Raw genomic sequence first — 25453 nt, forward strand, 5'->3', positions numbered from 1 at the left:
GAGCAGCCATTGCAATCAAGTGCGATAGTGTGGATTTTGTTGAAGAACTGTATACATTTTTTCTGTACATGTGTAATGTCGAATAAACAACAATCGGCACCAAAAGTGAAACGCAGGTGCGGAATTGATCACAACCACGTGCATACGAATGCGGTGCTGAGAGGTACTTTAATAAATAAAGCGTAACTTCACCTGTGAAGTGGTCTTATCCGATTCACTATGTGTTACCAAAGGGGTTAACCAATTAAGACACGCACCGTAATTAGCAAAGATAATTGTATTCTTTGGGTCTTTCGGTAAAGCCACGTAGATAGAAAAATAATACAATTAATAAAAATAATAACCATATCCCGACGTTTCGATTGCAACACAAGCAATCATCATCAAGTGAAAAATATAGCGGGAGAGCTGCTGAGGCAGGGAGGATTTGAGATGAGTGTAGCCCAAGGGTCAGGGAGCGGGGCTAGAGATGACATTTGCATGTGAATGTAAGATCGGGTAAATCTTGACAAACGAAGCTGTGGGGGCGGCCATTGTATTGTGAGAGATTAGCATGCCAATGTAAGAGAGATTAGCATGTCAATGTCATAAATGTGCTTGTAAATGTAAGCTCGGAGAGAGCTCGGGAAGAGCCATCGCCACATGGAGGTGGAAAAGGATGGCAAGCCGCCATTTACTTAGAGAGGGGGGATGGGGGGGGTTTGGGATGGATGGGGGGGGGTGGGGGAGTGGGGGTGGATGGGGGGTGGGGGATTGGGGGTGGATGGGGGGAGATTGGGGGTGGATGTGGATGGGGGGGGATTGGGGGTGGATGTGGATGGGGGGGGGGGGGATTGGGGGTGGATGGGGGGAGATTGGGGGTGGATGGGGGGGGGGGGGGATTGGGGGTGGATTGGGGGTGGATTGTGGGTGGATGTGGATGGGGGGGGATTGGGGGTGGATGGGGGGAGATTGGGGGTGGATGTGGATGGGGGGGGGGATTAGGGGTGGATGGGGGGAGATTGGGGGTGGATGGGGGGGGATTGGGGGTGGATTGGGGGTGGATTGTGGGTGGATGGGAGAGATTGGGGTGGATGGGGGGGGGTTGGGGGATTGTGGGTGGATGGGGGGGTGGATGGGGGGGTGGATGGGGGGGGATGGGGGGGGATGGGGGGGGTTGGGGGGATTGGGTGTGGATGGGGTTGGGGGGTTGGGGGATGGAGGGGTTGGGGGATGGGGGGTAGATGGGGGGTGGGGATGGGGGGGATTGGGGGTGGATGGGAGGGGTTGGGGGAGTGGGGTTGGGGGATTGGGGTTGTAAGTTGGGGGATGGGGGACCTCGTCACGTGCTCAAAGCCCCGCCTCGCTGCCGAGTGGCGAGTTCACTTTTGCGTGGCGAGCGGCAGCGTTTATGGCATCAACTTCGCAGCACGGTGAAGCGGATATTGATTCGGACGGTATGAGATTCACGTGAATATTTATGATGTTGCCACTCTGTACCGTGTCCTTATAAACGATCATTGTTCTACAGCAGCCGGGTTAACTGTGTAGAGTAACTGGGACGATTTGTTGTTGCGGCCTAGCGGGTGACCAGGTGGGCTTGCTCGGATAGATGCCCTGCGGGGCCACGTGCTCTAATCCCTGCTGCACTGGGAACGGACGGCCCCGGGGCGAGTAAAGTGGTGGCATCTAAGCGAGTGTTCTTAACAATTGTAAACAAAAAATTAGAACGTTATTTCTTTGCTGATATGGAGACCGAGGCTGCCTTCCGTGTTCTGTTTACAAACCTGGAACCATTGGTGGATATACATTCTTAGGGCGGAGAGGAGGCAATCCGGAGTACCATTGTTGTCTTTCCCTCGCAAAATGCTTCTATTATCGATGCCCGGAGGGGCCGTGTAATTGATAAATGCGCACGGCGTTTTGATCATTTACATCATTTTTAGCGATTTATTGGTGATACAGCGGAGGCAAAAGTAGTGCAGTTGCATGAACACTTGCGACTAAACACAACGCAGACATTCGTCGATAACTCTGTAGCCGAGTAATAACTCCGGGTGAAAAGTCTTTTGCATCCTAATCCTATGGAGCCCCACATGAGGTCTGGTTCTATGAGACATTTTTTTTTCCCGGCCGAGATGTTACAGTTCTTGGGTAAGGTTTAGGAATTAGGATTTTAAGGTGAATGGGTTTGCAGTTTGGGACTGCATTACTCAAAGACTGCTTTTCTTGCCTCGCGTCTAAGGCCCTTGTGTGTTTTTACTCATCTTTGATATGTTGTGTTACTAGAGATGGATCAAGAAATCCAGTCGGTGATTGTCATGTCCAAAAAAGAGACGCCAAATGGTAAGCTTTTTGCCCTCAACCGCGGGAAAGATCCAATCTATTGCTGGATGAAGAAGTCCTTTCGGCCGAGCGGTGCTGGGTTGTAACAATCCATTTAGCACACGTGCACGAGCAATTTCATCCCTCCAATCTGTGCTCCTTGGGATGCCAGGCACTCCATCATTAATCGCCCGTGTATTGTGGTATCACTGGGCATAATTCAAATGGACAGTATAGAATGCACATGCAACGTCCATGCTGCTCAACAGTTTTCAATCCCAATATTGCAGCTTGAGGTATTCTGTCATTGGCCGAATTAATATATATTTACGAATTTTAAAAGGATAATCACCAATTTGGAACCGCTACAGTAACATTAAGTCATGAATATACTAAAATACACATAAAAGTGATCCAAACAAAGAGATACTTTAACCACAGTTACATTTTGTTTTCCAAAAAAAAGTTTTACTAAAATGGTATTGGTGAAACTAAAGCATAATTATAAATGGGGAAAATATTAACCATCTTATTAGATACACTGACCGTCATAACCAAAGGAAATACACTGCTGCATTAACTAAAATTATTTTTAGAACTGCTTTTTGTGTTCAGATTATTGTCCTTCCCCCACCTCCGATTTCCACGGTTGGCAATGTACGGTGAGAGATAATTTCTACATTGAACAGCAGCCCAGAAGGCTGTTTAAGTTAGTCAAAAACTGGAGATTCTGAACAGTGATGGCTGTTATGAATGTAGTTGGCTGGATTGACATTTATCATTGCACTTTTACAGATGGATGGTCGCAGCAGGATACAGATCTCTTACTAGATCGGATGGCAGCCTGCTTACCCGCTGATGTGGAAAAACTCCGGTATCAGACGTCTCTGTCCAGATTGGACTGGGAAATTGTCAAGTTTGGCCCGTACAATGCTGTACAGTGTAAAGAAAAATGGGGAGAAATATCTGGAAAGGTAAGTTACACCTTTATATATGCTCATCTTTGATGGTATATTTAAAAGAAAATATCCTTGCAACTTTTGGAGAATTGTTTTCACAGATTTGTTTGCATCGTACCTTCCATGAGATCGTCAGGGACACTGAACGTCTGGTGAAGTGCGATGGAGAGATTAAGGTCAGTGACACTTTGTTTCAAGCTTCACCCATCCACTCACCCACCCCTCTATGTGCAGTTCTGACTGCACTGCTGGGGATGCTCCAGGAACCTTCACCCGCACCTCCGATGAGCGTAGTTGGCTATGCACGGTGCAAAATAAGGTCATACATACTTTCGGCCACGCGCTTTCAGTTGGTGGGGGGATGTTTGGCATTTTTTTCTGGTTCCATTGTTTTTCGATTTGCTCCAGGCGATTTTTGCCATGAGCTGATGCAACATTGTGTTTTGACTGCAGATATCCTAGATGGGTGTAATACTCTACAATTACCATTTTGTTTTATAAAAATGTGTGTACACGAGTAGCATACAAAGTTGAATGCAAAATTATTTTAATAGAAATTTCCTGGGAGGTAATAAACATTTATAATTCCAAAAAACTTACAATGTTGAAATGCACTTAATTGTGTCTGGTTTCTCAGCAGTGTAAAACTCGTAAAAGGCGTGCAAAGGCTCTAAAAGAAAATACTGAGTAAGTATGTTGCTTTAAAATAAATGACAATTTGCTCGCTTGTTTATCTCATGAGTTATGTGTAAACATAGCATTGAAATTAATTGGTAGCTTCAATGTCTATCCAATGTTGATTTCACGTGGTATTTCAAACATTAACCTAGGTAACAAATGCTTTTTTTAAAAATATCACTTGAACACCAGGATCTTGGATTTGATTGGTGACATTGGAGGGGCTCAATCACCACCCACGACTGCATTTAATCTGTGGTGTGAGAAATCCAAGATTACTCTTCTGGTGGAGAAGCCATCTGTGAGTTTTGGCCTGGTGATGCTGTTGTACAAGTTTACATTTTTAGTGGCATCCACAGAGACGCACACTAGAACTTGGAGGCAACACATTTATTACAATACCCCGACAGGGTAACTATATGAACGTACGGGAAAACGACATAGGTGGTAACAACTTCCACTAACGGCTTAACCACAACGGGCAACTACATAACCGGGTCAGGTCAGTACCGTACTGCCTGACCCACGATGCCGAATGTGACGACCGGAGATCGAGGAGACTAGCATGGCCGGTTGATTCCAGAAGACAGCCCGGATCGGCGCTCGGGAATTCCCTTTTATGCCCCCGAGCGTGGCCTGGCTCCACCCTAGACCACGCCCCCGTGTAGATCCTACTAGAAGGTTCTGGGCCTTGTGACGTGTCCCTCTTGCCACCCCTTGGCCCCCCTCGCTACCCTCTCCTGGTCTACTGTATTACTGTTTTCTCATTTATTTCACTTTTCCGATTTATGATGTTTCTGAGCAGTACTGTTTCCTATATTTGGGAAATCCTTTACCCAATGTTATCGATCTGCTTCGTAGCATATTGTGAATTTTGGTAATGATACACAATGAGGGGGATGGTGATGGATCGGAGGCCCTTCATCCAATGGTGGATCGATCACGCTGGATACTAGTTGGTGGGCAAGTGTGCTAACTATGCTAAATGTCTGTTTTTAAATTGCATTTAAATGCGTTTTTAAGTTAAGCATGTTTTAAAGTAATGTAGACTTCAATAATTTGATCTATATTATCCAATTTAACTATGCAGTCTATCACGAACATTTTATGGATTCTTTATATGCCTTTTTTTAAATAACAATAGATTTTTAAGGTGACGTTTACCACTTTGCATTTACAGATGTCTGAACGTGTGTTAAAAAAGACCCTTTCAAAGAAGTGGACAAAATTGCCAGATGATCAAAAATTGCGCTGGGTAAATAAAGCTTTGAAGATTCAGCAAAGCACGTGTGTGGAGAACAAAGTCAAGGTCTGTATTTAGACTTTGCAACATATTTCCTGCAATTTTGCCCGTACCACCTCCGATATAATTGGGATTACTCCAGCAATAATATAACCCAATAATACTTTGTTTTCCTCTTTGCAGGCTTCAGGCAAAAAAAGTGATGTCCATTTCACGTTTATAAACGAAATGTTCCAAGCCATTCAGGATAACGGTCTCAATTCAGATCTCCCGAAACGGGATATAGTACGCATGATTTTAAAAACCTGGAAAGAGATGCCATTGGAAGTTAAGGTGAGTCCATGCTGCATCTTGGTTACTTGGTTGCATACAGGTACCACCATGACTTATCAATGTAGAAGATGGTCTTACATTTTTACACCAATGCTGTGAGGAGCTGAACACACTTAAAGGAGTTGAGCTTGAGCATATTATTTGTTGAAAGAATTTGACTAGCTGTTTATTCCCTATCAGTATATATGCTTATAAAACATTACTTGCCTCTGAAGTTATGGAATGTGTTTTTTCTAAGTTGTCACATCTTTTGGCTTTTAGAGAAAATACTGCCCTGATTACAAGATTGATGAAAAGCATTTTTGGGAAGCAGTGCCAGAGGTACCCCCTTCTGCAAAGGAGCTGTACATCCAGAAAAAGCTGCCTCTGCTAATGCGCAAGAATCGGGTGAGCTGCTGAAAAAACTACCCTTTCTAGTGTTGAAGCTGGGAGGGATATTGTTAAAGTGACAGTTTAACTTGATCCAAGCCAAAGTACTCGAAGGTGCGCATGACATGTTCCATATCGACCCAATACTCATTGGCTCCAGATCAACTTAAAAATCACTGCCATCAAGATCCTCCAAGGATTTGCTCATGCCTACGTCTGTTCGCTCATCTTGCTCTACCCCCCTCCATGTACTCTGTTCTAGCAACCAAGGCCTGAAGCCTCCAGTCAACCTTCACTCAGTGGGAGGTTGCTCTTTAGCCTCTGCTTACCCCCATCGTCAAGAACTCCCTTCAGTTTTATCATGCTGCCAACTGGCTCCATTTACGTCGGGATTCGGATTTTCCTCTTTCTCTAAAAGTATACTGTCCTTTCTCCAGGATTGCCCATGTCCGACTGTTTGTGTTACGCTTTTTGATATGTAGTTGCATTTATGCTATGTAAATACAAATTGTATCGCAGTTATACGTAGGGTAAGTTGGTGATCTCTTGTGGGATTTGTATTGCTCACAGGCAAACCAGACCAAAGCTTGGAGCATTGCGGAGGAAAAGTGGCAGACACTTTCAGACGAGAGTAAACGTGTTTACAAAGCACAAGCAAAGGCGAAGAAACGGATTTATGAGGTAACCTGTGCAAAATAACCCATTGTTCAGCCCAAGTAAATCTATAAAATTATACACTTGCCTTGTTTTGTAATCCAGTTGTGAATATTGTAGCCCCACCTCCAAAACTACATTCGCAAGGTCAAATTATCGGTGGTGGGCACTCAACTGAATCCAGTTCTGGAGGTAAGGGTTGATGAACTGCACATGTGAAAAACCATTTCCCGTGGTTGTCGAGGTATCATAACCGTGGCTCGCCAGGAGAGGGCAGTACAGCAAATGGACGAATCGCCATCTGTTTAGCTGGGGATAGTGTTTTGTCCCCCTTACGCGTGTGGGTTTTTTCCAGGTGCTCCGGTTTCCTCTCGCTTGTATAAACACTCATCAAATGCAGCATCGTCGTGAAAATAAGTCCTACGACTTTCCGTGGCTTTCCTAGATAAATAAGTGTGGAGATTACCCCCCCCCCCCCAACATTGCGTTCAGTTGTAAACTCGTCACGTAATTTCATGCACTTGGTGTCAAAGCTTGAATTGGCTTTGTAAATTGTTAAAGCAACATTTGTAAATAACGTGGACTTGACCGCAAAACAATGATAGCATGTACATAACTGTTTTCCTGCTGAATTTAAATATTAAGTGTTATTTTGACAGAATGAGCTGAAAAATAATACCTCGCTTCGAGAGCTCTCAATGCGAAGAAAACGTGCACCGTAAGTACAAAAGTCGCATGTTTGCCCAAGTTCATGATTTGTATTGTGGTTCACAGATTTAAACAAAGTATATTTGGCTGTGAATTTAATAATAAAGCCAGGTTCATTCTCAGATATGGAAATTATGCAGAAAAGAAACTGCCTTTTCATTTCAGAAATGTCTAAATTTGCTACTTACCTGATAATGGATGAGTGATTAAAAACTCATTCACCAATAAAGTGCATGCTCTTATACAAAGCTGACTGTTATACAATTTACATCTTACATTGCAAATTCTCTGCTTTTAAAACAGCTCAAGCTTCTCCGTGTATACCAAGATGTCAGCAGACATTGTGCCGGACTCTTTGGGAAATAAAAAAATTCATGTATTGAGGAACCTGTGGAGCGACGAAAAGCAAAAAGCAGATTACATCAAAGCTTCACATGCTGCCAAAGTCGACCAACAAGCCATAGAACGTCTTGCCCTGCAGGTCAGAATTACACCCAGTGTTTTTCTTTTTAAAGTGATTGATTTGTCCATATCCTTGGAAGTCGTATGCAGTTGTAGTTAACCTGTGCAAAGGTATTTGAATAAAACACTATTTAAAAAAAAATACAATTAATCTTCTTGGTTCTTTCGGTAAAGTCACATAGAAGGGAAGTAATAAAATAATAAAAATAAAACATAATAAAATAATTCTCACGACGTTTCGGCCACAACGCAAGCAGCCGTCCTCAGGTGGAGAACAGGTCCGTCAAGTAGACAGTCTGAATGGCACGCTCCAGGCTTGGAGTGACTATTTATGCTGGGAGGGAGGAGCGAAGAGTGTCTTGACAAAATAATTTGCATATCAAGAGGAATTTAGCATATTTATGGGAAATGCAGATATGCGATTAGCACTACTTGTGAAATGCCAAACCTCCTACGCATTTCACAAGTAGTGCTAATCGCATATCTGCATTTCCCATAAATATGCTAAATTCCTCTTGATATGCAAATTATTTTGTCAAGACGCTCTTCACTACTCCATCCCAGCATAGTCGCTCCAAGCCTGGAGCGTGTCATTCAGACTGTCTACTTGACGGACCTGTTCTCCACCTGAGGACGGCTGCTTGCGTTGTGGCCGAAACGTCGTGAGAATTATTTTATTATGTTTTATTTTTATTATTTTATTACTTTCCTTCTACGTGACTTTACCGAAAGAACCAAGAAGATTAATCCCTGCAGTCACGAAAGCTTTAAATCGAAAAATACAATTCTTAAGACACTGATTTCCTTAACCTTGCATTTCCCAATAAATTGTTGTCTTATAAAAGTTTTGTTTAAAAGTTGATTTCAGGAATTGTTTTGTGGTTTTTGTTTTCAGATATTGCCCCACAGAGAACGCGTTGCACTTGAAACCATGTGGGAGATGGTGAGCGAGTGTTACCTCTGCAACATTGACGGAGTGTAACACGTTATTTAATGAATCTGTACATTGCTAACTGCTGTCGAAATGTACAATTTTCTAAGACGCTTTAACACAATCTTTAATACCGTGACGTTTTTCAAACATGACATGCTTTGGAAGTGCTCAGAAGGGCAATATATGTTTAAAGACAGTATTGGCAACGTGTGATGTGGTTATTAAATATTAAGTGGTATATGATTGTCTTTCAGAGAAGAAAAAGAAAATTTGTGCACTCCAGCAAGAAAAAGTGCACAATCGAGGTAAGAAGGCGGCAGCTGTACTGATTTGATTCTGTTCTTTCCTTTACAGCCATCTCTTATCCAGCATTCTATGAGAATTCGCTATAACAAGCAATTCGAATTTAGACCCATTTTGCAAAACGAGTTCAAAGTTAGCTGAGCGAGCAGAGACCGATTGATAAATATGCATCCCATCCCATGGTGGCAGGAGGCGCAGTGGCCCGCAGCTATTTATTTACCAGCTGTGCTGAGTGTGTCTTTGGTCTTGTGGGAGAAGGGGGGCCTCGTGGAGGGGTGGTGTAACGGTTCGCCTGTTAGGTCGACTCAACTTTAAATGAGTATCATACTTAATTTGGAGCTTTTGTGACTGCAGGAATGACTCTTTGGTTCTTTCGGTAAAGTCACGTATCAAGAGAAAATAATAAATTCAATACTAGCATACGACGTTTCGATTGCAACATGGGAATCGATGGGAAAACGATTGAGCATTTTTTGCAAAACATATCTTCCTCGTTAAGCAAGACGCCTGTATTTAGTGCAGTTTTGTTTTTTCCAGACTGAAAATGAAGTGGATGAGGAGCATGACACAGACTGATTTGTTGGTCGCAGTAATATCTGATGCATTCTCTCACATGGAGCGTAAGCATCTTGGTCCGCTTTGCAGAATGTGAACTTGAAGAATAAGACCTCTTTGCTTGCTGCAGTATCAGTAGCCATTTTTCCATATTCAGTTTGACACTTTGTACCATGAGATGTGAAAAAACAGCCTTGAACTTTTATATTTTTATTTAAATTAACACCCAGAACAGTCAAGTCCCCTGTTAAATACCCAATTTAACCATCTAAGCCCCCTCAACTGCTGTTAAAACAGTATACCAAATAGTTTTCTTACCTGCAGCAGTGCAAAAGCTTACACATCTCACGGGAATCACACATGCCAACTGCACATACAACATACCGTATTGTAAATACCATAACACGTTCTGAAAAATATTGTACCCTACCCATGTTAACTTGTAAATGCTACTGACCGTATAGGTACAGCAGCATATATAATGGATGATACCTTCAGTCAAACTCAATTAGAGTTAAAACGAACTTGCATTCCACCCTTTACAAAATGACCACTGATTGCATGAATGCAACAATAGCAGCTCATAAGTTTTTCTTATGTCAGTTCAGTGGCATGGTTTTGGTTAAATCTCTAAGTTGGCTATTTTTGTCATGTGCATTAATACCATTGTTTTGCATTTTGTTGATGCTGCTGTAAAATTTATTCAATAAAATGGTATTAACATCTTCAGTATATTAGTATGCGTGGTGGCCACAGGCCTCAAGCAATTCATGTCATTTTCTACAGTATAACTGTAAAGTAGCAGACTATATTAGGGCCTCAGCAGATGTAAAATGTACATTTTTAGTGTTAAAACAAATCCCAAATTGAACTTGTATTCTTGTTAATTTTGTAATGACCCATGGAACAAATGCAAATATTTGTTCACAACAATTAGTATGCATATGCTGGTGATAAGGCAACTTACTGATTAAATTATAAATTCCTTCATGCAAAAAGAAAAAGGCTTCTAAACTGAATGTTCTTCGAACAAGGTATTTGCAGTGCTTCACACTTTGAGGCTGCAAGAAAGCATTGGCCAGGTTCTGCATGAGCAGATGGAAAGATTGTCTTTGTGAATAAAACAAGACACTGTGCCAATTTTACCAAATGTAACATTTACACAGAAATATTTTTTCATTCAAAATGGTAATAAAATAAGTTAATTCAACAGTGAATCATTTGATACTTTTTGTTCATGCAATACTCCCAATTGGGATATACTCTACTCTTCACCCCCCAACCCAGTTTAACACTTTATGCAATATCTTCCCCCCCTTCCAGCCAGGCACCCAGATCCCAACCCCACCACCAACCACGCTACAGTCCCTCCAACTCGTTGAGCTTGCGTTGTAGGTACTTCTTCACTTCCTCGATCCCATTCAGCTTCTCCAGGTCATGGTATGGCAGCTGTTCAGCCCCAGCGGTGAAGTGAACACAGTAGAGGTTATTGTGAAAATGCTCCATTATAAATCCACGTTAAGCATAAACAGATATCAGAATGTATTTACACTGGAGGAATCCAATGAGCTTTCAAGCTCGTCCTAGATGTCCAGTAGGTATTTCTTTGGGAACATGGTATATTTAAACTATATTATACGTGCAAAACAATCAACTATTTCACAATGTACGAAGCATTAAAGTGTACTTGTAAGCATTTTCTCAATACAGTAGAACCTCTGGTCACGAACGCTTCTGACCGACGACCAAATCGGGTTCCGACCAAAAAATTCACAATTTTTGAATCTGGTCACGAACACAAACTCGGGTGGCGATCAAACACGGCCGCGGCCGATTTCCCCTCACGCGACATTTTTTTTGTAAGCGCCAAATTTCCTGTTTGTTTACAAACAACACAAAGCGTAACAGTTATGTATATAACTTTTGTTATATAAAATTCCTAGTAAGATATTAATTTTGTGAGTGGTCATACCCCTCCCCCCTCATTCAAGCCGTAATTTAGAGACCGAAAGCGCTGAGTACGTAAATCGCTAACATAAGAACCCGTTAATCTCTTCTCGCATCATTCATACGGTGAAGTAAACGTTCATATGATATTACGGTGAATGCTTCCAAAAACAATACTGTACCCAAATATTACTGTTAACTTACTTTCAATAGAAACATTAATTGCTCATACGAATATTCTCTCTCTCAGAATCGACCGACTGATGTAGCAGACGAAACAATCATCTTGTTGAACGATTCTAAACCTTGACGCGGCAATGTTACTTTTCTGTTGTTCAAGGTTTTCTCAGTGTTATTCAATGTTTTTACATTTAGTTGACTACACTATGAATTATATGGCATAATTAACTATTTTTGTGCTTAAAAATCTTTAAAAAACAATATTTATATACAGTTCATAGGAGTCTGAAACGGATTAATCGTATTTACATGCAATCCAATGGGGAAATTAGGTTCGAGTCACGACCAAATCGGGTTGCGACCAAAGTTATGGAACGAATTATGGTCGTGACCAGAGGTTCTACTGTACCAAGGGTTTTACATTGTCCAGCCCACAAATGGCCAATCCATTGTATTATCGGCAAATCGATGTCTGAAATAAAGTCCTATTTACAAACATTAAAACACCCTTGCTAAAGCGAAGTCTAAGCATGTGTGTGCATGTGAGAAAAGCAATCCCGAAGTCATGGACTGTACCTGCACAATGTGGTAACCCAGCAAGCGTAGATGCCGGTCTCGCATGGCGCGTGAGCCAACCAAAACATCAGAGCTGTGACAGTAGTGCCACTTGTCGTTAACAGACATCACTATCCTGGAAAAAACATCAGACGGTAAATTACGCTAAACAGGAAAGCCAGTTAATGTACATGACGATTAGCAAGTTAACTTGATAAAAGGCTTTCTCACCCCTGCCTCGATTAGATGGTCAGGGCTACTCACCTATGTATCTTTTCTGCATTTTCCACTGCTGAACTTGGCGAGTCATTGTCCACCCGTGCTGGGTTTCCGAGATGCTGCTGCAGGTGTCCACCAGCTCTGAGATTGGTGTCGGGCTCTGTGTCTGTTAGAAATCGCTCCGTATAAAACGGTGACTCGTAGAACCGACGGATTGATTCCTGGGGGCTGTACACATCAGACTCATCTGCCTGGATTGCACTTTGCTGCAGCATCCCTTCTTGATAGAAGTGGAAGTAAGCTGACGAGATGACGTTCCCTTGGCCATCTGTTGATGAGCATAGTGTGGCTATATGTCCCTGGGGCATGCGATGGTCCTGATGAAAGTCGGACGTCACTGCTGCCATCTGCTGCATCATCCCGCATGGGTGGCTACTTTGTGCAGCGACCGAGGCCACTGGAACCCTGCCTCCTGAGTGATCACTCAACACACCCTGTCCAATCTCATGAGGATCTCTATGTGAACTTTCCGAGCCTCCCATGATGGATGCCACGGAGCCCACTTGAGACTGATCATTGATCTGGAGGTGCTGTTGGCTATAGGGGTAAGAGCCCCTGCCCTGTGTGGCAGGTGACAGATAAGCCTGAGGACTGTCTGTTATGGGAACTCGACCACCAGTGCTGGAACGTGAATGCTGAAGTTGGAGACTGCTCGCAGCAGAAAAGTTGGGTGCTAAAGTCCTGACTGCAGCTATGCTGGCTGCTGCACTGTTGCAGGTGTTTACTGGATGGTTGTGTGCATGATGCCCACCCTGGCCTAAGAAAGTGTGTGTTGATTGACAATAGGCAGAGTTGTGAGGCGACTGCAATTTGGGATTGTGTAGCTCCGACTTGAAGTTTCTCTTTGTTATTTTTTCGCACTGAAAGGGAGAAAATGCATGTAGGTCGGCTGTCAGTGCATCCATCTGTGTTTGATGCTTGACGTCTGATCTTGTGTTCGGTAGAAGGGGATGAATTAAGCCATGCATTTTTAGATTACTGTTTACATCGGTTGGCAGTAGTCTCTTCTGATCGTCCATAAAAAGCAAGAAGTCTGCAAAGAGACAAAAAAACAAGTGAGCATTTTAAGTGTGTAAAATCTAAAATTATAATTAAAAAGTAAGCTTTGTATAATTCACCAGTGTAGTATCCTGGAGGGAGGACCTCATCCTGCTTGAAGCACTGTGCTCCCACAAGCTGTCGCAGGGCTTCCGCCACAAATCCCTTGTAGCTGCAATTTTAAACATCACAGCATGAAATGTACACAATGCGGTTAATAAATAACAAATCAATGCCCCACACATTGCGTTTATACTTGTGCAGTCTTCTTGGTTCTTTCGGTAAAGTCACGTAGAAGGGAAGTAATACAATAATAAAAATAAAACATAATAAAATAATTCTCACGACGTTTCGGCTACAACGCAAGCAGCCGTCTTCAGGTGAAGAATGAGACGCTACCAAGCTAGGAGCTTATATATAAGCTGGGTTGGAGGTGGAAGAGCGCCTTAACAAAAAGAATGTGCATATGAAGAGGAATTTAGCATATTCATGGGAAATGCGTAGGAGGTGGGCGGGGGGGTTTCAAAGTCATTATGCCTATGCATTATGCAGGATCAGCAGCACCAAGGGAGGGTGCAGGGAGTAGCATTAACAAAGGAAAGGAATGTTAATAGTATGTAGCTGCAGTTACTAAACAACCACGTAGAAAACTAAAGTATAAACTACATAAAAAACTAAAGTATAAACTGCATAGCACCATCAGTATACTTACTATACTCTACAATAAGCTGAGTTACTCACAGCAAGTAATACATTACAATTCTATGTCGTAAAAATTATATAATATGCTTCCATCTAAACTTTATTCTCTTACATCACACGAGCATACACCGTACTGTATACTGCCATAGATAAACCCAACATTAAATTATATACTGTATTGCTATAAACCACCTTATACATTTTAATATAACACTATGTATTATTCTACCCACCGTAATGTGTATCACACTGCTATATGTTTACTATACAATTACGATACTATATATTACTTTGTACATTGTATTAAGCATATAAATGTTATACTATTTGTTATTATACACTGTACCATTGACCGTCGGGTCAATGGGTGAGTCGTGGGGGGAAACTTGCAGCGGAGCAAAGAATCCATTCCCTGTGGAGAATACAATGCCAGTGAGTGGAACGCGGTCTGAAAGTCACCGTAAACGTGAACACAATCAGTTAAGATCCGAAATGGTTTATTACGTCCTTCCAATGATTGCTAAGTCAGACTCCATCTTCTCAGTTAAAATTGTCTCTGTGTTTGTATATGTGGATCGCCTCATGAACGAATCTCTCATGATAGCCAGATGGCTTGCAGAGAACCTCTGTCTTGGAGAAGTCAATGTCATGTGAGCCCACTGAGTTGTAACAGTGATCTGCCACGGCTGAGGTGTTTGTCCTACCGTGTTTCAGGTCTGCCTTATGTTCACGGATGCGGTCCGAGACATGTCGTTTGGTTTCCCCAATGTAACTGCTACCACAGAGGCAACTTAGTTTGTAGACGCCAGGGTACTGTATGTCTGGAACCACATTTTACAGACGGTACCAGATCACGGATTGTATGTACTGTGTTGAATCGGACCTGGATCTTGTGTTTAATCAGGATTTTGGAGATCTTTTTTGTGACCCAGAGGGATGACATTGTCATCCTCTCAGCCGACAAAGGCAATGCCACTGTCATCATGGACAAAATAGAATACAACAACAAAATTCAAGAACTACTCAACGATGGCAGCTATACACAAATAAAAAGAGACCCCACCAACAGCCTCGTCACTAAAACCAACAAAATCATTTCTGATTCAACCGCATTAATTGATCAGACCAAACAGTTCTCGTTGAAACCTTCTGCAGCCATGCCACCAAGATTATACGGCTTGCCAAAGATACATAAAGAAGATACACCTCTTCGTCCCATTGTCTCTACTATCAACTCCCCCACCTATAAATTGGCTCGTTTTTTGTCTGAAATCCTACGGCCTTTCACTGGAAAAAACACCTCTGCTGTACTAAACTCTACTGACCTGGTATCGACAATCAAGGGGATTGCCCTGTCCCCAGACGACCTGCTTGTCAGTTTTGATGTGGTTTCCTTATTCACCAAGGTTCCTGTACCTGACACCATCGCAATCATTGAAGACTTGGTTCATCAAGGACTGAATGCTGGGGTACCCCCCCTGGTGAGACACTGCTTAACCAATACATACTTCACCTGGAATGGAACTTTCTACAAGCAAACTGAGGGCACCCCAATGGGCCCCCCCCTATCTCCGGTTGTAGCCAACATCTTCATGGAGAAATTTGAGACGGACGCCATCCAGACTGCCACTCTACGCCCGACCTTATGGAAGAGGTACGTAGACGACACTTTTGTCATCTGGCCACATGGCCGGCCTGCTCTAGACCAATTTCTCGACCACATCAATTCCATACACCCAGCCATCAGATTCACCATGGAAGTCGAAAAAGATGGCAAGCTACCCTTTTTGGATGTCCTAATTAAAAGGAGACCTGATGGTTCAATGAGCCACTCTGTCTACAGGAAAACCACCCATACGGATGCTTACCTAAAACCGGATTCCCACCACCATCCATCCCAGAAGAATTCCCTCATCAAGACTATATCATAGAGCCCAATGCATCTCCGACCAGGAACACATTTCCAGTGAACTCAAACACGTACGCCAAGCTCTTAAGGCTAATGGTTACTCCGACTACACAATCCGCAAAGCCATCACTCCAACCATCAAGAAGGATCCTGTTGAGGAGCATTTCAAGACCATCACCTTACCCTACATTGCTGGGGTCACAAAAAAGATCTCCAAAATCCTGATTAAACACAAGATCCAGGTCCGATTTAACACAGTACATAAAATCTGTGATCTGGTACCGTCTGTAAAAGATGTGGTTCCAGACATACAGTACCCTGGCGTCTACAAACTAAGTTGCCTCTGTGGTAGCAGTTACATTGGGGAAACCAAACGACATGTCTCGGACCGCATCCGTGAATATAAGGCAGACCTGAAACACGGTAGGACAAACACCTCAGCCGTGGCAGATCACTGTTACAACTCAGTGCGCTCACATGACATTGACTTCTCCAAGACAGAGGTTCTCTGCAAGCCATCTGGCTACCATGAGAGATTCGTTCATGAGGCGATCCACATATACAAACACAGAGACAATTTTAACTGAGAAGATGGAGTCTGGCTTAGCAATCATTGGAAGGACGTAATAAACCATTTCGGATCTTAACTGATTGTGTTCACGTTTACGGTGACTTTCAGACCGCGTTCCACTCACTGGCATTGTATTCTCCGCAGGGAATGGATTCTTTGCTCCGCTGCAAGTTTCCCCCCACGACTCACCCATTGACACGACGGTCAATGGTACAGTGTATAATAACAAATAGTATAACATTTATATGCTTAATACAATGTACAAAGTAATATATAGTATCGTAATTGTATAGTAAACATATAGCAGTGTGATACACATTAGGGTGGGTATAATAATACGTAGTGTTATATTAAAATGTATAAGGTGGTTTATAGCAATACAGTATATAATTTAATGTTGGGTTTATCTATGGCAGTATATAGTACGGTGTATGCTCGTGTGATGTAAGAGAATAAAGTTTAGATGGAAGCATATTATATAATTTTTACGACGTAGAATTGTAATGTATTACTTGCTGTGAGTAACTCAGCTTATTGCAGAGTATAGTAAGTATACTGATGGTGCTATGCAGTTTATACTTTAGTTTTTTATGTAGTTTATACTTTAGTTTTCTACGTGGTTGTTTAGTAACTGCAGCTACATACTATTAACATTCCTTTCCTTTGCTAATGCTACTCCCTGCACCCTCCCTTGGTGCTGCTGATCCTGCATAATGCATGGGCATAATATGACTTTGAAACCCCCCCGCCCACCTCCTACGCATTTCCCATGAATATGCTAAATTCCTCTTCATATGCACATTCTTTTTGTTAAGGCGCTCTTCCACCTCCAACCCGGATTATATATAAGCTCCTAGCTTGGTAGTGTCTCATTCTTCACCTGAAGACGGCTGCTTGCGTTGTAGCCGAAACGTCGTGAGAATTATTTTATTATGTTTTATTTGTATTATTTTATTACTTCCCTTCTACGTGACTTTACCGAAAGAACCAAGAAGATGAATCCCTGCAGTCACGAAAGCTTTAAATCGATACTTGTGCAGTGTTCGTGAATGTGGCACGCATTCTCCACACTGACCTGTACTTCCTGTTTACTTCATCTGCTGTCAGAGCATGGTCAAACATTGTGACCTTGTACTGGTCAGGCAGCCGGGGCCCACTGTAGCTGGGACACTCCAGAGTGATGGCTGCATCCAGCAGAGAGAGGTATCGCCGCACTATCACCCCATAAGGGCTGTCTGGAATTGGGGTTTTATGAGTAAAGGGGAAAAGTATTGTTACAACATGCTGACAATGCAGTCCAGGCTTTTACACCCACTCCATGGTGTAGTGTAACTAGAGTAGAGCTTGCAAAAGTGCCAAGACGTGACCACATCACTGAACCCTCAGAGAAACTGTACTACTAATAAGTTGATCAGCAATCATGAGACCAGTCACAGCACTGGATCCATGCAGCTTTTCAGAAACCAACATGCTCATTCAGGATATAGAGCATGTAAACTGCTATGGTTTGATAAAAATATAACTGAGGTTTTTAACCAATAGAGTTGAGCATCGCAGCAACAAATACAAAAGCCACAATAGCGTTTGTGAGCATTTGTCAAGTGATTAAGGATATTCAAATAAAAATATGGTTGCAAAGTTTAGCATTGAAATAACTTTGACCATTTGACTGTTTTTTTCTACCTGCGTGACTTTACCGAAAGAACCAAAGACTATTGATTCCTGCAGTCACGAAAGCTTCAAATCAAGATTGAACTTTAACCAAACTAAAAATTATACTTTGGTCTTAAACATTCACAAGCAACAACCACAAATTTAGCACAATCATTATTCCAAGACATTTTTAAAAGTCGAGCTATGTTACATATTTCCAAGAAAGGAAGTTGGTTGTCCCAGGCAAAGGCAGCAGCACCTACTCATGATGATGCGCAAGAAGGGTGGTGAGAAGACTTTGCCGAGGCTGGCAGCCGGGAAGTGGTTGAGTTGCACCATAGACATGATGATGTTGACCGTCGCGAGTGGCGAGTGCAGTGCTTTTTGCGCTAGAACGGCCTCTAGCCTTTCCATGAGCTTTCGCTCACTCGGGGGCTTGTAGTTCATCCGGCTGAATGGGAACACGAGTTTCTGCAGCACCTGCACACAGGGATACATTTCCTTTTGCAGCAAACTGAGACTTAAGTTTGTGCTCATGCTTTCAAGTGGTTAGTCCAATAGTACCCATAATCATTCTTTCGTTTGTAACTGAAATGTGTTCTACCAGTGGGCTTAGATTTTTAAACTTCCATATACCCTAAGATACCTGAAGAGATGTGGCCGTCCTGTTATCATGACCATTGTCTTATGGAAGCTGCATTTTACAACTCGCCTTGTGAAGAATATATTAGACAGAACCAGGACTACCTTCATACAGCTTTAAGACTACCAATCCCAAAAACTACTTCTGATATGTGCAAGTGGGAGTGTGACCTTGGTGTCAAGCATCTCGGCCTTGTTGATGAGGAAGTGAGCGATGGTGTCAAGGAGCTTGGGCTCCCTCAGGCGATGCCGGGCCAGGTACTTGGCAATGATGGCCATTGTGTGAGGTGACATCGAGTCCACCTTCTTGGGTAGCTCCTCTATAAAACACATTGCACCAATCGAGTAATGTGACTTCATACAAATACAAAATTTATTTTATGCCATTCTTGTATTGGCATGTTTTACATTAGAGGTCTTGCATTAAAGAGCAACTGTGGAAAGTATTGTTCGTGCAGTAGATACACAAACTAAAAGTTGATGTTTTACATAGGATTATGCAAACAAACGGGAGGTTCAATTATTGGACTACCCCATCTGGTCCAGACTTCTGTCAATGCCAATTCATTATTTACATATTAATTAGTGTTCACAGCGCAGCTGTTGATTTGTCCATACGTAAATCCCAAGGAACAAGTGTGAACCCTGGAATTTGGGAACTAGATAAGATACATTTCTCATATTAACGTGTGCAAATCACGATAATTAACGCTCTATTTAGTTAACAAAACACGTGCATATTAATCACATTGCCTTGGTCACCTGCGAGCTTGTTGATGAACTTTTCCTGTCTGTTCTCGTAGAAGAGCTGCGAGCTAAAGATGAGCTCGAGGGATTTGTTGGAGGCCTGGGCCACACAGGTGGACAGCATTTCGTCGAGCAGCACTAGCTCATGCTCGCGCACGTTGCCTACATGACTCAAGGTGTGCTTCACCAAGCGCAGCACCTTCCTTTCCAGGTTCACGCGTTTGTCTGCTTGCTCGTCTTGACCTCCATTCATTTTCGCAGAACCCATCCCATCTTCCACTGCAAAACCAGCTCCTTTTTCTACCGAAGTGCAAGGACCTGTTGCCGCCATGGAAGCGGCACCAATTTGTGCACAGATCCCACCCATCGTTGCCTCCGACATTTCGGATACCTTTGAGGTAGCATTTTCTAATGCCTCCGGGGTATTTGCCAGCATCGACTCTCCTGCTTCTGGCTCACTGGCTGTTGTGAGCATGCGGTAATATGACAGCAACAAGAAAAGCGTTTGAGGATGGCGCTCCCGCTCGATGTTGCGCTCCAAACTGTTAAGGCAGGGCTCTACCAGGGGGTGGTTGTGTGGACTCGTAGGATGCAGCTTCATTACACTACTGAACAGCATGGAAACATCCTTTTGGTTGAAGTGGGCCAATCGGGAATGGGCCTCTTGCTCCAAAGTGCGCACAACATCTGCATTGCCCTGCATCCCTGTTTTTGGCACAAGAAAAGCAATGTGGCATCAGTGTTGTGAACAGTTTTAATACAAAAACAAATGGTATGGTTGCAAGTGGTTTAGCCTCTTATTTTACGCCATATCTGATCAAAGCATCACTGTCATTCACAACTGAATATTTTTTTTACAAAAGCCATTACTTACCCAGAGTTGCCAGTGCATAGAGACAGTTGACTACGCTGAAGTTGTCAAACTGACAACAGTTCTTTGCAACGGCTTCACATAGTGCTTTGAAGTCTGGGCTGTCTTGCAGTTGCTTGTAGGCCGATTCCACAGTCTGGCAATTGCTGTTGCTGCCATCACTTATTCCACTTCGCTGTTGCTGGTGTTGGAGGATGTGGCCGAGCCTCTGCAGCGCCACTGGGTAATGGCTTGGAGCGACCTTTCCAGGATTCTGTGCCAACCAGCGTAACACCTCCTCTGGGCTGCAGGAGCGCTCCAGCAGTCTCTTCATGGTAAAGAACGTGTCATAGCTCACCTTCTCCCGTCCCACCTGCCATGCCTTCCTGGCTGCCACTGCCTGCGACTGATGAGGTCGGTTGAATCGACCAGTGACTGGCACACAGAACTGGCACAAAACACAAGGGGTTGTATTTTACTATTCAATCCATTCAATGTAAAATTGATCACAACGGTATGAAAACTCCAATGCAGGTATGTAGGATATGACTGGCCCCATCTAAATATCGTTACGCATTTAACCGCATGAATGCATTTGCAAGTAGTTATTTTTACTTCGCACACAACTATAAACTATATAATTTATGCACATGCAATATTTATAGTATCTGGCTGACAATGAAGGTGTGGATGACACCATATTCCTACCTGCGCATGGAAGGAATCTTGGTGCAGGAACCCGTTTGGCAGGCCCAAGAGGCGGCAACCAATGCCCGCGGCATGCTGCCGGCCTGACAACAGCGCCCTGGGGGGCAACGGTGCGATCAAGTGGCCAGCCAGGCCGCGCATGTGCAGGCCGCGAGGCTGGTAGAAGGATGCAAAGCGCGGGGCTCTCACGGGTTGTGGGAAGGCGTTCATTTGTGCCTCGGATCTGGCCAGTCCTCGCAGAAGCGTTAGCATGTTTTGAACCCGCGTCGCTGTGCTGGGAGCCGGCCAGGCCGTTTGGTACCCCTCGCTGCAGGCGCACACGCACATCATGGCCCTCACTTAAATGTCGCTCGTTATACGTTTCATTATACAGTAGCTGGCTTACACAAGCAAAGGTTGCAGCCCTCTCCTCCACGAATGAAATTCTTATTTATTTTAAACACATGAAACGGGCAAGCTCGTTGTTGGGAATAAGACACCAACAATTAGGGGACGTCTAGTTCACGTAGATGTTAATCTGTGATGAGCTATCTCGGGTCAGGGACCAAATGTCTCAAATACGTAAACGTGCAATATTTATTTATTTATTTACAGATACAAACAGGACGTCGCGTAATGCAAATTTTCAACCGGCCAAAATCGTTTTAAAACGGCAAATATACACTCGTTCGGCAAGGATCACTGATGGAATCGGGTTTGTTACCATCTCAAAAGTCGAATCAAGATGGAAATCAACAAAATGCTGCGACAACCGTGGGCTCAAAGCCACATGAAGTGAAGCGTTGGGAAGTGGCGTTGAGACTGTGAAATCGCATCGTGGGGGTCCGAAGAGAGGCATATAAACACTGGGTGATCACGAACCTGAAAGGCTCGGGTTGTTTCCTTAATGGACAAAGTGGTCGAGCTGGTTCAATAGAACGAGTAGACCCAACGTATCCCCTAACACAAAAAATAAAAACCAGACAAGAAAAAGGGCGTCAGAAAAGTCGAAAGGGTTTTCTAAACGTGGGGCATTAGACGACATCTTGGAGACACGTCTTAAACACCAGGGGGCCGGGTCGCATACAACATGAGGAAGATTTCCCTTCAGTTTCCGAAATGTAAATGCATATTTGCACTGTTCTACACGACCCGGGCTGCCCCAAGCCCCCCCCCCCCACTGCTTCCTCGACCCCAACTCATCAACTTCACCGGCGTCAACTTCACTAAAACTCGAGGCACTTCCCCGGAAGCGTGACGACACTCCCCACCGGGCAGGCCTGACCGGTGACTGCCAAATCATCATCTGTGACAGTAGATGAATAATCGGCGCGCTTACGTTTACTGCGATAATCGAAAATCTTAACGTCCCGGGTGCCACGACCACCACCGAGTGGGTTGGTGAGTGGGTTGGTGGGGAGGAGGCGCACGACCTGAGCCCGCCTCGGCTCTAGTCCGCGGGCAGCCTGCGTCGTGGCCCAGCGCCAAAACCCTCCCCAATTCCCGGCGGAGGCTCGGGGAACCGCCGACAACGCCGCTCACCTCGCCGCCGCCGCGACGCCGCTAACGCCACGTTCATGGCTCCGGTGTCGAGCGCTCGGCGTGGCTTGTGGAGAGCGACATCTTCATCCCCCCCCCCTACCAACTTCCGGGTCAGACTCGCCGCTTCCGGGTCTGACTAATCCTGAACTCCGCCACGCCCCCTGCCCCTCTCCACCCACTTCCGCCGGCCCGCCCCACCCACCCCGCCCACAACGCCCCCCCACCCCACCCACAACGCCCCCCCACCCCGCCCGCAACACCTCTCCCAATCAATTATAGATTTGAAGCTTTCGTGACTGCAAGGATTCATACTCTTAGGTTTTTTTGGTAAAGTCACGTAGGTAAAAAATTTAAATAATAGAAATAAAATAATAAATAACTTCTTCTTGGTTCTTTCGGTAAAGTCACGTAGAAGGGAAGTAATAAAATAATAAAAATAAAACATAATATTATGTTTTATTCTTATTATTTTATTACTTCCCTTCTACGTGACTTTAAAAATAATAAAAATACGTGACTTTAAAAATAATAAAAATAAAACATAATATTATGTTTTATTTTAATTATTTTATTACTTCCCTTCTACGTGACTTTACCGAAAGAACCAAGAAGATGAATCCCTGCAGTCACGAAAGCTTTAAATCGAAATAAATAACTTATTTATTACTTTATTTCACGTAGGTAAAAAATAAAAAAAATAGAAATAAAATAATAAATCACTAATTTATTATTTTATTAGAAATAATAATAGAAATGAAATAATAAAGCACTGATTTATTATTTTATTTCCATTATCATTTTTATTATTTTACCTACGTGACTTTACCGAAAAAACCTAAGTGTATACTCCTCCTAATCACGTGCCGAGTTAAAGGCCCACGCGATTTGATGGTGACGTCCGCGATTCGTGAGTGGCGATTCTTTGTAAGAATCGATCCGTTTGGTATGTCGGATTCATGTGTATGTCGCCTCCAGTGGCTGCATTCTTGCATTTTACGAGAATCGACGCTCATTCGTAGACTCCTAGATTTGAAGTTTTCGTGACTGCAAAGATCCATACTCTTTGGTTTTTTCGGTAAAGTCACGTAGGTAAAAATGTAATTTAGTTTAAATTTTTATGGTAATTTTTTTACCTACGTGACTTTACCGAAAAAACCAAAGAGTATGCATTCGTATACTATATATTGTTACGCTAACGTCTTTTCCGATGCGTGTAGCCGCACCGTAAGCCGCAGAGATCTGTTTCGATTGGCATATGGACCCTTATATAAATGTGCTATGAAGGAGGGCGATTACCCGAAACGTCGCTTTCGATATACAGTATTATATTGTCCCGTTCAGAAAGTTTAATTGACGAATTTGTTGAGGGTTTTCAAAATAATGTATTAGATTGTTATGATAAATAATAAATACATAGTCGTGCATTTCTCATCCTCGTGCTACTTTTTCCTTTTGAGTTATAAGCAGAATGACGCACGGCGCATTAAGTGTCTTAATATAATAGCTGTTTAACCCGTACGGTTTACCCCGTATTCTTGTACAGGGAAATTGCGTTTTCAGGTCCATACGGCGTACAGCCTTTTCAATACGGGCAAAAAAATGCGTCTATTTGTGTTGCTTGTGATGGGACTTTGTCGGATGAACGTTGACATTTATAAGGGGCACGGGGTGACCACTAAGGTTTGAATTGGTCTGTTAAAGGTAGGGCACTGATAAGGGGTTGACAGGTTTGTAATATCATGTTCTGTGTCTCAGGACTTTTCTGCTTTGAGATATTTGGCCAAATTGATGAATGAGGGGTTGGTGGAAACCGGGTACGTTTGCATCCCTCTTAGCTGGTCTGACACCTGACTTGGTGATGTGTTGGTTCAATTCAGCTGCCGCAAGATCCGACCATGTCCGTCCAGTGCTCGCTGAGCTGCATTGGCTTCCAGTTGCTGAACGAATAAAAAGTCGCACTCATTCGATTCGAAGTGCTTGCCACAAATGAACATTCGACAATACCTTGCCGACCTCTTCAAGGAGCATGAACCATGGCGTGAACTCCAGTCATCCTCGCAGCGGATTGTCTAGCCATCGAACAGCGACGGTCGCCGCATCACTCGCTTTCAGATACAATTCTGTGGCCGCCTGGAATGCTCTTCCTTCCGATATTAGGAAGCCACTGGAGCTAGCCACTTTTAAATCTAGATTGAAAACGAATTGTGTTGTGTGTTGCCCTTCCCCTGTACCTCCGATTAGCACAGTTGGCTACGTACGGTACGAAAGAAGTTCAACATACATAACGTGCCACTCAAACCGAGGACAAAGTGGCTTCCCGGATGGAACGCTCACCATAAGTCTGAGCTAGAGCAGAAACGGGTACCACCTTAGATATCAAAACTTCAGTCATACCTATATATGTATTTCGCTGCTAATAGTGGATTGTGATATACCATTCATTTCGAGCGGTTATCACAATTCACTGTTGTTGGCAACATCAAGTTATGTCACCTCAGGTTCTACCGACAAGTGAAATATCTGGCCATAGTTCATGGACTAAGCTTACAGCCTTATGCCAGTGGTGGAAATTCCACATTCATATTAGGAGAGCCAGTATATCCATAGGGAAACCCAAGTTGTGTTAGTTTTAGCGACCCAGGAAGGATG

At 43.4% G+C, this 25453-nt stretch overlaps 2 protein-coding genes across 5 annotated transcripts; one reads left to right on the forward strand and one right to left on the reverse strand.

Moving 5' to 3' along the window:
* Window positions 1–1346: 1346 nt before the first annotated feature.
* On the forward strand, window positions 1347–19831 carry LOC144931654 (nucleolar transcription factor 1-B-like). 3 transcript variants are annotated; one of them, XR_013636584.1, is made up of 17 exons: window positions 1347–1436; window positions 2269–2325; window positions 3100–3278; window positions 3365–3439; window positions 3901–3950; window positions 4134–4242; window positions 5122–5250; window positions 5368–5517; window positions 5779–5904; window positions 6457–6567; window positions 7200–7258; window positions 7552–7729; window positions 8606–8653; window positions 8899–8949; window positions 9485–9567; window positions 10826–10897; window positions 19782–19831. XR_013636584.1 is itself a non-coding variant. In XM_078855780.1 (16 exons), the coding sequence occupies exons 1-15, from the start codon at window positions 1391–1393 to the stop codon at window positions 9521–9523; spliced, it is 1407 nt and encodes a 468-aa protein (XP_078711906.1). In that variant the 5' UTR covers window positions 1347–1390; the 3' UTR covers window positions 9524–9567; window positions 10826–10958. The 3 variants fall into 3 exon arrangements, 2 of the variants coding, with proteins under 2 accessions (XP_078711906.1, XP_078711914.1); XM_078855780.1 differs by lacking the exon at window positions 19782–19831 and having other exon boundaries at window positions 10826–10958; XM_078855788.1 differs by lacking the exons at window positions 10826–10897; window positions 19782–19831 and having other exon boundaries at window positions 3904–3950; window positions 9485–9728.
* On the reverse strand, window positions 9703–22934 carry LOC144931643 (uncharacterized). Of its 2 annotated transcripts, XM_078855753.1 has the most exons (12): window positions 22805–22934; window positions 22145–22222; window positions 21284–21590; window positions 20600–21023; window positions 19741–20430; window positions 19150–19298; window positions 18600–18816; window positions 17759–17918; window positions 13582–13673; window positions 12449–13496; window positions 12206–12320; window positions 9703–10951 (listed from the first exon to the last, which is right to left on the reverse strand). In XM_078855753.1, exons 3-12 carry the CDS (start codon window positions 21533–21535, stop codon window positions 10862–10864), a joined length of 3237 nt encoding a protein of 1078 aa, XP_078711879.1. In that variant the 5' UTR covers window positions 21536–21590; window positions 22145–22222; window positions 22805–22934; the 3' UTR covers window positions 9703–10861. The 2 variants fall into 2 exon arrangements, with proteins under 2 accessions (XP_078711879.1, XP_078711889.1); XM_078855763.1 differs by lacking the exon at window positions 22145–22222.
* Window positions 22935–25453: the final 2519 nt, after the last annotated feature.

Source organism: Lampetra fluviatilis, chromosome 1 (assembly GCF_964198595.1).
Source record: "Lampetra fluviatilis chromosome 1, kcLamFluv1.1, whole genome shotgun sequence".
NCBI classification, from domain to species: Eukaryota; Metazoa; Chordata; class Hyperoartia; order Petromyzontiformes; family Petromyzontidae; genus Lampetra; species Lampetra fluviatilis.